This window comes from Argopecten irradians, chromosome 10 (genome assembly GCF_041381155.1).
Source record: "Argopecten irradians isolate NY chromosome 10, Ai_NY, whole genome shotgun sequence".
In the NCBI taxonomy this organism is placed as follows: Eukaryota; Metazoa; Mollusca; class Bivalvia; order Pectinida; family Pectinidae; genus Argopecten; species Argopecten irradians.
The window spans coordinates 18,894,891-18,909,543 of NC_091143.1; the positions used below are offsets into that span (position 1 = coordinate 18,894,891).

The following is a 14,653-nucleotide window of genomic DNA, read 5'->3' on the forward strand; positions in this document are numbered from 1 at the left end:
TGGCAGACTGATGTGGAGAGTAAACAATATTTATATAGATATTTTGTATGGCAGACTGATGTGGAGAGTAAACAATAGTTATATAGATATTTTGTATGGCAGACAAATGTGGAGAGTAAACAATAGTTATATAGATATTTTGTATGGCAGACTGATGTATAGTGTAAACAATAGTTATATAGATATTTGTATGGCAGACTGATGTGGAGAGTAAACAATAGTTATATAGATATTTTGTATGGCAGACTGATGTGGAGAGTAAACAATAGTTATATAGATATTTTGTATGACAGACTAATGCGGAGAGTAAACAATAGTTATATAGATATTTTGTATGGCAGACTGATGTGGAGAGTAAACAATAGTTATATAGATATTTTGTATGACAGACTGATGTAGAGAGTAAACAATAGTTATATAGATATTTTGTATGGCAGACTAATGTAGAGAGTAAACAATAGTTATATAGATATTTTGTATGGCAGACTGATGTGGAGAGTATAAACAATAGTTATATAGATATTTTGTATGGCAGACTGATGTGGAGAGTAAACAATAGTTATATAGATATTTTGTATGACAGACTAATGTAGAGAGTAAACAATAGTTATATAGATATTTTGTATGACAGACTGATGTAGAGAGTAAACAATAGTTATATAGATATTTTGTATGACAGACTGATGTGGAGAGTAAACAATAGTTATATAGATATTTTGTATGGCAGACTGATGTGGAGAGTAAACAATAGTTATATAGATATTTTGTATGACAGACTGATGTGGAGAGTAAACAATAGTTATATAGATATTTTGTATGACAGACTGATGTGGAGAGTAAACAATAGTTATATAGATATTTTGTATGACAGACTGATGTGGAGATCTAGAGTAAACAATAGTTATATAGATATTTTGTATGACAGACTGATGTGGAGAGTAAACAATAGTTATATAGATATTTTGTATGGCAGACTGATGTGGAGAGTAAACAATAGTTATATAGATATTTTGTATGGCAGACTAATGTGGAGAGTAAACAATAGTTATATAGATATTTTAAAAAGTAATTTAACACAATGATTATGTTTTTGTATGAAATATCTTACTAGTGTCCGATGAAAATGTGTATTAATGTATTACCATACTTTACCTGATGAGAAATGGTTCTAAAGTACATTACACTTCAGCCCCATACCCTTAAAATAAAGGATAGGATTTAAAGGGAGGGGTCTTATTATCAAATGAAGTTTTTCATACCTCATAGTTAGATATACATGTACCGGTACCTGTTACCTTAATTTGCATACTATAAAAAATTATTTTGAATAAATAACCTGCACATGAAATGAATTAAATAACACATTATTTCTTATGATTTTAGGACTGGGGATTACATTCTGGCTATCAACAACACAGAGCTCTCCGGTCTCCATGACAGCAAGGTCCAACAGATTTTACGTCTCCTGCCTCGTGGTCTCGCCAAAATTGTCGCCTCAGCAACTCCACCTAGTGGAGAAAACAACAATCCAAGTGGAGGTAATGTAGAAATGGAAAAGGATACTTATGGAACTGATCACTGAGTTTATAGAGATGAGTTTACAAGTGTACCATTATTACAGATATTTTAATAGAATCATTTTCATTTGTATCTGACTATTTAGTAGATTTTCACAAAAGCCACTTTGTGACCAAATATACACATTTGAGCATTTTTTTAAAATTTCATTGTGATTTATGGCTAATGGAATGATTATTTCCATGTAATCTTATTGATTCAGATAATTACACATATAGTTAGCTCTTTCAAGTATATAGATGCCACATTTTGAGTTGATAGGATAGAATCAATTGTGTTTGCATGGCAGTGGTCCCTTCAAAATATTTATTCCATTGGTACTATCTTTATAGATAAAACAAATTATGAGAATTCATTATTGCATAATGTTTTTGGTCATTATTATAAACACTGGTTTTTTTAAAGATCATTACATCATGAAGTTCTATACAGTGTATATGTTTTTTCCAAACAATTGTGAATGTTTTAGCTATAATATAAACAATGTTTTCATACCTTGATTCACAACATTTCAGATTCCAGACCTGCCAACCAGCCAGAAGTCAACACAGCCAAATCAACCAAGCTGATTGCATCAAAGGTTTCCCCCCAGATCCCAGTCAAACCCTCTGGGCCTAAGGTAACCCCTAGGACAATTGTAACCACTTCTGAACCTACCCAGCCTATATCCACACCCACCCTGGTTACTGTGGTGACAGATAGTGTAGTGCCAACCGTCAGTAACAAGCTTCACATCACTATAATTACTAACAGCCATGACATGGCAAAACCTGATGTACCCAAACCTCTACCTAGGGATGATGTAGCAAAATCTACAGAAGTTCCGCCAAAACCAGTTCCTAGGGCAGATATACCTAAATCTGTCTCACAGGAGGAAGTGCCAAAGCCTACTCCAAGAGAGGATGCCGGGAAATCCTCATCCACTGAAGCCATGGTAACTTCTGATTCATCCACAAGAAAAGCACCACCGCCTATTGCACCAAAACCAAGGATGGACAAGCCCTCTAAACCAGAGCCAGTGGCTGCCAACAGACATTCTATGGGTGGCTATGTAGGCTCGGCCGCTGGGAAAGTGAAGGCGTATGAGAGGTCTAGTGTCACGGAAGTAGGGTCATCATACACCGCTCCAAGTAACTCTGTGGTATCTAAGAAAAATGTCTCACCAACAGAGAAGGCTAACAAGGATACAGACCCTTCTGGACCTATAGATACTGTGATATTCTCTTCCATCGGTGGCTCTAAGACCAGTCCTCCAAGGTCTGGTCATGGTGATCAGGAACCTAGACTGATACCAAGTGGCCATGTGGACTATGTCTCTTCTACAAAAGCGAAATCTTCCTACGAGTCCTCCCCACCAAGGCAAATTCCATCTGGACCAATCTCTCCTAAGTTAGCATCGCCAACTGAAAAAGATGCTTCCTTAAAGATCTCACCAAGAAAAGTTAATTCTGCTCTTAGTCCTCGTAAAAACAAGGAGCCTAGTCAATTTAATATGTTAACAAAGTCTTCTGTTCGACCAGGTAAGAATGATGATTCACAATCTGACACAAGTGCACCTGACATTGATATTGTAACACCACAATCTGCACCTAATATCGTTGAATCCTCACCAATCGTGTCTGTGGATGCAGATGTCAGTGTTGTTGATAAGGTGCATGATAAAAGTGAAGTAAATGTTGTCGATGTGTTGCATGCTGCCACCGACGGTCTTCCTGAGACTGATCAACAAGAGAAACAGGAAGTGGTTGACCAAGCTTCACAGGAAGTAGTATGTACGATGGTACCTGTGCCAGAATCAGTGGAGACTGGTGAAGGTAAGACGCCTATGCTTGGTGCTTCGGTTGAGGTTTTGCATGAAGACAACGCTACTAAACTGACTGACAGCAGCTTGCCAAATAACACCCAGGATGATAGCTTTGACCAAACTGATCATGTTTGTGAGAGCGCTGACTCAGAGGCTGACAATGAAGACGAGTGTCCTCCCCTTCCTCCCCAAAGTACCATGCCTGTGGCCTTGAATATTGCCAAGGACATGATAGACGACCTTCTAGATGAGGTTGGGGATGAGGAGCCATCTCAGAGCCTCCCGGCTGTGCCTACAACTATAGCAAAGGAAATGCTAAGGGACAAAGAATTTCAGCAAGATTCTAGTGAAGACCTCCCTCCTTCCCTTCCTCCCTCCCTCCCTCCTCCCATCCCCTCCAGCATTCCCCCACTAGACCTGTTGACTGAGAGCTCAGTAGACGACATTGTGGATGTGGTTCCTGATAGTGTTGGTGTTGTGAATGACGATGTTTTGTTGGCAGATTTACCCGGTGATGTAAATACTAACACTACCGTTGATGGTGCTGATTGCATGCCTGAATCAAAAGATTTGTTGTTAAGTGGTGTATCTCCCTCAGCATGTAAAGACATACCAGTAGACTCACAAACACAAGGACGCATGCCCACAGACTCCAGTAACACTAGTTATGACTCTGTTTTCTTCCAACAGGATTCACCTGGGTTACGAGATCGTCCAGGTGAACGCCGGGAGAAAGATGTGAATAACGATGAAAATATTGTGATAAATGATGTACATAAGGAATCCTCTAACCTTTCCAATATGGATAATACATTAGATAGTGCTGATATGGCTTTTTGTGATGACAATGCTGAAAATCAAAGGAAGGGAGATAACTCCCTGTTTCAAGAAAACCTTACAGACAGTTTCAAAGATGTATCGTTTGGTAATTCAGCGAGGAGTGCTATCAAATCTGTTGGTACCCCTGATAGTTTTTCAGATAATGACTCTTTACATGTGAGAAGTAAACGGCGATGGTCCCTGATAACAGGACCACAGGAATTAAATGTAGCATATTTGAAGGGATCTTTTAGCTCCGACACAACTATCGACGAATCTATTATGAGTTCTGAAAATCTTGCCAACCTACTGGATAGTGCCAATAATGTCATGGACCAGACAGGGTTGTCTCTGGACGACGAAATTGTTGTGATTATCCTATATCGACACGACCCAATGATGTCCATCGGTGTAAGACTGACCGTCGGCCAGAACCAGGAAGCTGTGGTATGTATGAGAGCCATCATCTCATCTGTCTTATCATCACCACCGTCATTGAAATCATCCATCTACAGACTCATCAACAAACACATCAATCAATATATCCTATATACTATAGATAGTATTTTTAAAAAGGCATAAGAAAGGTTATGTGATGTCACAAATGTCATACCTTGTATATTTTGTGATCAATACACATTTTCCTTTTTGCACAAAAAACTGTTATTAAAACCAGCTAAAAGGGACCTGAAAATGGGGAAATTTTTCTGTAAAATACCTCATAGCTAAAGTGTTTAAACTTGATCTCACCAAAATTTAAAGAAATTTCCACATTTAAAATCTACTAATGAGTTGCCAATTTCATTCTTTGAAGTAAATACAATTTATGATATATTTGATTTAGTAATTACAATAACCTACATTCAACTGAATTTTATTTCAAATCTTCATATTTGACGTAGAACTAGTTAAAATACTGCCCAGACAATACCAATGACAAAAGACAATGTTGTAATTATAAACACTAATTGACATGCTTCATAAATCTAATCTCGGGGTAAATGAGTGATGCTTCATAAATCTCATCTCTACAGTCTCTAATGCAAAATTGACTGGCGCCTGCGCATAACACAAAATACTTCAGCCTAAATGGAGATAAACATCAAAATATTTGAATATATATACATATATCTTAACACTATATCACACCTGAAATGTTGAAGATTAAGTCACTGTACTCTGTATATATATATATATTAATTAACTAATACACCGTACTTACCATATAATCAATATCTACATGTACTGTATACATTTCCAGTGTGATCATATATCATTACCTCATCCCTCTATAACATGTATCATTTATTGATTGTATATAATTGGAACATTGAAATAACAGGTTAACTTATTTGATATTATGTTTGATGAGATAAATGTGTATTTTTTGGTTTTCTAAATTTGTAATACACATGTAACTAGATTTATACATTGACATATGATAGTGGGAAATATATACACTTTGGAATTCTGACTCTTAGACATACAGATTCTTGGGAGTAGAAAATTTGACACTTAGGAACACCAACACTCAGAAACACTGATAGGTACACCAACACTCAGAAACACTTACACTTAGGTACACCAACACTCAGAAACACTGACACTTAGATACACCAACACCCAGAAACACTGATTAGGTACACCAACACTCAGAAACACTGACACTTAGGTACACCAACACTCAGAAACACTGATAGGTACACAAACACTCAGAAACACTGATAGGTCCACCAACACTCAGAAACACTAACACATAGCTAGGATACCGACATTTAGACACACTGATAGGTACACCGACACTCAGAAACACTGAAAGGTACACCAACACTCAGAAACACTGATAGGTACACCAACACTCAGAAACACTGATAGGTACACCGACACTCAGAAACACTGATAGGTACACCGACACTCAGAAACACTGATAGGTCCACCAACACTCAGAAACACTAACACATAGCTAGGATACCGACATTTAGACACACTGATAGGTACACCGACACTCAGAAACACTGAAAGGTCCACCAACACTCAGAAACACTGACACTAAGGTACACCAACACTCAGAAAACACTGATAGATACACCAACACTCAGAAACACTGATAGATACACCAACACTCAGAAACACTGATAGGTACACCAACACTCAGAAACACCGACACTTAGGTACACAAACACTCAGAAACACTGATAGGTACACCGACACTCAGAAACACTGATAGGTCCACCAACACTCAGAAACACACTGATAGGTCCACCAACACTCAGAAACACTGATAGGTACACCAACACTCATATACACTGACACGTCGGTACAGCAACACTCAGAAACACTGATAGATACACCAACACTCAGAAACACTGATAGTTACACCAACACTCAGAAACACTGATAGATACACCAACACTCAGAAACACTGAAAGGTACACCAACACCCAGAAACACTGATAGATACACCAACACCCAGAAACACTGATAGGTACATCAACACTCAGAAACCGATAGGTACACCGACACCCAGAAACACTGATAGATACACCAACAAAAACACTGATAGATACACCAACACTCAGTAACACTGATAGATACACCAACACTCAGAAACACTGATAGGTACACCAACACCCAGAAACACTGATAGATACACCAACACCCAGAAACACTGATAGATACACCAACACCCAGAAACACTGATAGGTACAGCAACACTCAGAAACACTGATAGATACACCAACACTCAGAAACACTGATAGGTGCACCAACACCCAGAAACACTGATAGTTACACCAACACTCAGAAACACTGATAGATACACCAACACTCAGAAACACTGAAAGGTACACCAACACCCAGAAACACTGATAGATAGTACACCAACACCCAGAAACACTGATAGATACACCAACACTCAGAAACACTGATAGGTACACCGACACTCAGAAACACTGAAAGGTACACCAACACCCAGAAACACTGATAGGTACATCAACACTCAGAAACACTGATAGGTACACCACACTCAAAAACACTGATAGATACACCAACACTCAGAAACACTGATAGGTACACCGACACTCAGAAACACTGATAGGTACACCAACACTCAGAAACACTGATAGGTACACCAACACTCAGAAACACTGATAGGTACACCAACACTCAGAAACACTGATAGGTACACCGACACTCAGAAACACTGATAGGTACACCGACACTCAGAAACACTGATAGGTACACCAACACTTACACTAACACTAAGGTACATCGACACTCAGAAACACTGACAAGCAAGTTCACCAGAACAGTGAAAACCTGGCTTGCATAACGTACTCAAGACATTAAAAAAACCATTTTGGGGTTCATCTCTTATTATGCTATTTATATTGTGGTTTTTTTCTATTATAATCTTGTTGGTAAGCTATGTCTTGAATATTTGTATGTTGGGTTGATATGGATATGTTCAATCTACTTCAAGGTGTATTCCTTCAATAAGATATCATTTAAAACTTTTCAGAATTGATAATTAGCCACTGATTTTATTTAACTGAAATTGTCTGCATTCTTAGCACAACTTTATTAATGAAAAAAATTGACAAGATTTTCTTTTTTAATTATTCTGTAAAAACATGATATCAACTATGATGAAATAATAAAAGGTTTTACTTGGTAGTTTTTATTTTAAAAAATAGTCTGTTTAGGCAGTAAGTATATGTGTTGATATCATAATTTTGTATGGAAATACATGTAGTGATAATAAAACTAATGAGTTCATACGGTATTATTGTTAGGTGTCCAGTGTTGACAGTGACAGCCTGGCAGGGAAGGATGGCCGTATTGTGGCCGGTGATGTACTACTGTCAGCCAATGGGGAGTCAGTTACTGCTGGTCAAATGGAGGAGGTTATGGACAATTTAAACAACACCAACTCCTCCCATGTTGTACTGGTAGTATCTAAATCTGACAGGTTAAATATGTCTGAGTTTGTGGATGCAGCAAATCCTTGTGAACAAGTAGTACCAGATCCTGAACAGGAGATTCGAAATGCTGTTGTACCTGATGACCTTGGAAATGATGACCAGATAGAGAGTAAGGATATGGATGTCAAAATGTCCGAAGTTATTGTGGTTGACCCAGCTACTGAGGTCAATGACTTGACCCCACCAGAGATCGACAGCTTACCTCCACCACAGATCCCTACATCTCCACCACCACAAATCACTAGCCTACCACCAACAGAGGTGCAGTCCTTACCACCACCCGAGATTGACCTTTCTCAGTCATTGGAGGTCCCCACCTCCTCACCACCAAAGATTTCAACCTCTCCCCCACCAGAGGTCATCACCTCTCCGCCACCAGATGTTGCCACCTCTCCTCCACTAGAAGTTGCCACCTCTCTGCAACCAGAGGTCACCACCTCCTCCACACCAGAGGTTCCCATCTCGCCACCTCCAAAGGTCCGGAGCTCGCCACCACCAAAGGTCACAGTGCCACCAGAGGTCACCACTATACTGCCACCAGAAGTTGCCACTGCCCCACAACCAAAGGTCAAAACAACTAAGCGAGGTTTGTACATGATAGGTTATCAAATACAAAGCTAGAGTAATATTCTTCAAACAAACTTTATCTGTAAGATACAATTAAGTAGGTAACTACCTTGGTTTGGTAAGTATGGCTTTTTGCAGATCTTGCATTCTCCTCTCTCCATTTTTGGATAATTTATATAACTACTTAATGTGCCATCATATTGGTCTCAACAAAAGTAAGAACGTGATGATTGTGACCTATTATGAAACAGTGAGAGAGAATATTCTCCAAACTCATGTGACCTTTTATAAGACAATGAGAGAGAATATTCTCCAAACTCATGTGACCTTTTATAAGACAATTAGAGAGAATATTCTCCAAGCTCATGTGACCTTTTATAAGACAATGAGAGAGAATTTCTCCAAACTCATGTGACCTTTTTTATAAGACAATGAGAGAGAATATTCTCCAAACTCATGTGACCTTTTATAAGACATTAAGAAAGAATATTCTCCAAACTCATGTGACCTTTTATAAGACAATGAGAGAGAATATTCTCCAAACTCATGTGACCTTTTATAAGACAATGAGAGAGAATATTCTCCAAACTCATGTAACCTTTTATAAGACAGTGAGAGAGAATATTCTCCAAGCTCATGTGACCTTTTTTGAAGCAGTCAGAGAGAATATTCCCCTAAGCTCTTTTATCCTGCAACTACCGCGCATACTGACGGATAATTACTGCCGGATGAACTTGTGCTTTTTCCATCAATACAAAATTATTTATCAGTCAATACAATCACATGAATTTGTTCCAAATCTGACGGAACATTTTCTAACTTGACCCCAAACTATAACCTTCTGGGGAATGAAACATTATTGAGTCTTGCTAAAAAGTGATGTAACATTCACCGGAATGACGTCTTTTTTACCATATCGAAAATCTTTTGTGTTGGTGTCGTCTTTTCTTGGCTCATGGCAAAGGTATATATTGTAAAGTAATTCTTTGATGGATAATTATTGGGTTTTTTCAGTATTTCCTGATTGTTTCAGTGACATTACACACTGAACAGAATTACTGGTACTGTTTGTGAAGGTGCTTATATATTTCCCACAGTAGCAAAAAGGAGTACACTCTCATTCAGTTTAGTGAATGAATCTATTCCTGCACATCAAAGAATCATCTTGCCGAAACCAAACAAATAACTGGCAATTTGCTTTATTTTGAATGACATAACACTTACAGGATAAACAGAATACATGGTTAGTATCTTACAATACAAGTTTTATTTTGGTGCTTGATACGGAAAGCCGAAATGATTTGGCAAAAGCCTCGTCATCTCGGCTTCTCTGAGTCTCACACCAAAATAAACCTTGTATTGTAAGATACTAATCATGTATTCTCTATTTATGAGGCAGTGAGAGAGAATATTCTCCTAAGATAAGTGACCTTTCACAATAGACAGTGCATTGCATCTTAAATCTGGTAATGCAACTGAATAAATCCCTTGACATCTGAAGATGTTCTACATACATGTACAACCTGTTTTTCATGTTATCTAATTATTTCCTTGTGTTTTCTCTGGTACAGAACACTAAAATGTTTTAAAACAATGGAATTATTGACTGCTATATAATTATATAAACCTCTACTTTCAGAGCCCTTCACTTATGAAATGCCAGTATTTGATGACCCTATAGATGATGCAGACAAAGAGGAGTTTGACGTGATCATGACTAAGGGCGTGACTGGGCTGGGCTTCCTTATCGAGGGGGGAAAGGCCTCACCCAGGGGCGACATGCCCCTCACCATTCGGAGGATCATTAAAAGTAGGGATATTTTGTTAGTTTTGTCTAACTGAAGTATCAGTCCCTCTGAAAGTTACAGTCTTATTCAAGTTTTATGAATGATAGATTCTTTATACTGTATATTTAGAACACTACACTTTTATTAATTAATGGCTTGAGTTCTGATGTCTTGTTTTAGAGACACATTTAGGTCATGTGTATCAATAAGACCAGAAGATCCACTGTTAAACATACCATTTTAAAATATTTAAGTTGAGCTAGTGTACCAGTTCCACCTGTCTTTACATTGTAAGGGGAAGGACTATAAGGATACATGATTGCTCTCAAAACAAATCAATATTCATCTGTACAAAGGCAAAATATATTCAGGTCAATTTCACCTGAAAAGAGCTTGACCTAAAATTCATCTGAAATCGACCTAAAGATATTTTCCCTGTGAAAGTGAAATTACTGATGTATGTTTATGTTTGATTAGATGGACCAGCTGAGAAGTGTGGTCAGTTGAAGGTCAAGGATGAAATCCGCGAGGTGAATGGAGAGGACATCACTCAGATGAGGCACTCGGAGGCCTGGCAACACCTGAAATTTTTGGATGAGGGCGAGGTTAGAATCAAGATCTGGAGAAGGAAAGTTGAGCTATAATGCAAGAGAAAAACCCAGCAGTGATGGATCACAAGGATAAGGCGAATTATTGGCAGCAATCTGGCAAGGGTCACAGGGTCACAGAATGGTCTCCTCATAATTATCAGTTATGTGATTTAAGGACTCAGGAGAAACAGTTTTCACAGAATGGACAATAATTTTAAAGGCTATTGAATTAAAAGCATAATGTAGATTTGATTATAACCATTATCTCATACTGATCAGAAGTAAAGTGACTTTTCTTGACTATAAATGCAACATTCATGATAGTCTACCAGCCCAACTTTGTTTAGATTGTGAGATGTGTGTAGGGATAAAATATGATTTTGAATTGGAGGTAAATCTACTCCTTAAATCATTTTAATGACTACGTGTAAACCTGATGGATCAGATGTTTTGTCTTGTATTTTATGGAGTTGTAGGCATCGATTGTTACATCATAAGAGCAAAATGTCATATTCTTCAGAGGAATGTCAGCACATAATGTAACAATCAATACCAACTGTTAAAGGAAGATAACTCTGTAATATGCAAAACAAAGACAGAAAAGGAGACAATGCCACAGAAAAGACAATATCTATGCAATATTTAATATCAAAATTATTTAATCTTTATCAGAATGATAGTACTATACACCTTTGCATATTTATGCTGTTGTAGTTTCATCATTCAGTAAATATATATACACTTTTTATATCTTGATTGGCCAGAAACGCTTTTTTGTGTGTGCAATATAAGTAGAGTGTATGTAACTTAGTTATTATGTATAAACTCTATAGCCTCTAATTGCTTATATAGAAAAGCCATATACCATATACCATAACATTTTTTAATATTATTATTATTGTCAAGGGGCGGGGGTGAGGATGTTCTCCTTATATTCTCTCTTCATTGCTAAAAAGCACACCAGAATGTACAAGTCTTGTGATTCGTTTGAAATCAAAGATGGCTATGGCTATCTAAGAATTTGATTTGCTGAAGGGAGTGGCAAGCTTTCTGTTCATAATTTTAAACCATGTGCGACCCAATAAGCGCCCAGAGCATTTAATAAATTGAAAAAATGAAAAGGTGCTAATAAGACAAAATTATTGCAATTCTATACAGTTTTGTGTAGTTTTGGTCTTTCTTTATGCCTGGGCAATTGAAATTGAGGCCTCATAAAGAGGGATGGGGGCTTATTAGGGCGAATACAGTATGTAGAAAACAAGCCTGACTGTATACCTCTTATATATAAAAGACATGGACTTGTGGATACTTGTACTCTGTAACGTTTTGTTTGACTTAGAAAGAGTGAACGTCAATATTAATGCTGTAAGTGATATATTTCTGGTTTGATATAATTTTGTTAAACATGTATCAGTAATATTTCAGAGTTGATGAGGACCATTTATCCAGTAATTGAGAAAAGATGTGTGATGATAATGTTCACTTTATAAGATGAAGTGTTAGTTATATTTCACATTGTCCTTGTGTGATTGGTATTGAATCATATTAATCTAACTTGATGATACAACAAGAAATTCATCCGTTTCATAATACTGGAAAATTAATTTTTGCCATAGATATGAAGCATTGGTTTTGTTACATTGTATCTACATATATCTTGTAACTTATTCTGTCATATGATGTAGAATGACCGGAGAACGAGAAATATACATATATCTATTGTCTCAAATCTGAAGAGTTATCTCCCTTCTATAATAATAATTACTGACTTGAGTGAAATGTAAAATAATCAAACTAAATTCACTATCGGGTATAACTTGTAATGTATAATTTAGTTTGTAGTGAATAGTTGTTGTATATTTGATAAAGATAGGTAGATCCGTATTACTCCATAACAATGTTACAGGTTATAAAGGTACAATTTTGAAAGATAATCTTGCATATGAAATAAAGTGGATATAGCTGATGAGAGTTGTAACTTATGATTACCTTTATATTTATTAGCAAAGATTGCATGAAAGGGTTTGTTAATTAAAGTAAAAATTTGTCAGTATACAATTACATGTATATACTTTCTAACTGCCTCTCCATAGGATATCCTTTCTCCTGGACTTGTGGCACAAGTTCAGTGTACAATGTCTGGCCTGGGATTTTTTATCCTAAATTAAGTAGGAATGGAAAAAAAAGATATTACAATGTACAAACACAATTGTTTTTTTTTAATTTCTGTAAGTTTATTGTGTAAGTACAGCAAGAAAAAATAATTTTGTACATTATGTGTTAATATCTGTACACTGGATAATCCTTTACTTCCCTATAGGGAGTAAACATTTCCTTGTTATTGTTTGTAAATAGAAATTATAATCAAAATTGTTAAAATTGTAATATATTGCAGTTGACCATTTAAATTTGTTCAAATTGATATTGTTAAATTGTAATATATGGAACATTTGAAGATAATTGAAATTAATTTCAATAATTTTTCAGATCTAGATGATCTATATAAAAAATTTGTATTTCATGTGCGTTATTGCTATATAAATGTATACCTTGTATGTAATTGTGTTCACTATTACGTCTCCAATATACTCAAGTGACATGTATAAATAAATTACCTATAATTGTACTCGTTGTGTAACCTTGGCTTCTTAACTCACCATTAAATGTCGAACCATACCTCAAGTGTGTTTGAAGCTAATTTTATTGATTTGTAAATTTTCTACAATAATTGAAAATTTGTAATTGATTCCTGGTGAGTTTTGAATGATCTAAATGTTTCACAAAGAATAAAAACATTATTCTTCTTGTAAATTTTCAGTGTGTTCTTTTAATTTTTTTAATTTTTTTCTTATTCTAAAGCAATAAGTTACATAAAAAATATCAAGTTATAGATGACTACCACAAATTTGAAAACAAGAGTCTCTTGGCCTGAAAGATGACCAACGTTCTGCTGAGGTACTTGTATCTGAAGTTTGGATTGGTTTGATTATAGTCTTAACAACCAGGGTCATTTAGAGATGTGCCAGGCTTTAATGGTGGAGGAAAACTCTGACCACCAACCCCAGCACACCAACCTGCCATATACATCTAATTTAGTATTTCATTAGTACTGCGAAATCATTTAATAAATCATGAAAATTATGACTTAAACAGGTCTTTTTAACACACAATGACTATTCCAAGAGGCAAATTTTTCTTGATGAAGTCTAAAACATACAAAGCAAATATTTATTTTACAAGCACCACTGACCACCCCAAAAATTAATTAAGTGACTTCACTACCTATAGGTCACAAGGTGTATTCTGCATCTGTAAGGGAGTGTAATTTTCATGTCGGGTAGAGAGGGATTTTCACTTTCAAATTTTACAAAACATTTTGTACATCTAAAATGGGTCTTCAAGGATAATTTTAATATATTTGACTATTAAACTTTGAAATTACATTTTTAAAGATCAAAAGATATTCACTTGAAATCCATGAGGCCGATTCGATTTTTATTCTTCTGAGAAGAGAAGTGACTTCTC

At 36.3% G+C, this 14,653-nt stretch overlaps 1 protein-coding gene across 1 annotated transcript in view; it reads left to right on the forward strand.

The window, feature by feature from the left end:
- The window catches only part of LOC138333330 (mucin-17-like), a 49,687-nt gene extending 35,754 nt beyond the window's left edge, over positions 1-13,933 (forward strand). Inside the window, 5 exon segments of the mRNA XM_069281636.1 lie at positions 1,384-1,538; positions 2,094-4,648; positions 7,996-8,770; positions 10,391-10,561; positions 11,016-13,933. Of these exon segments, the coding sequence (XP_069137737.1) occupies positions 1,384-1,538; positions 2,094-4,648; positions 7,996-8,770; positions 10,391-10,561; positions 11,016-11,182 (3,823 nt within the window). The 3' untranslated portion in view covers positions 11,183-13,933.
- Positions 13,934-14,653: the final 720 nt, after the last annotated feature.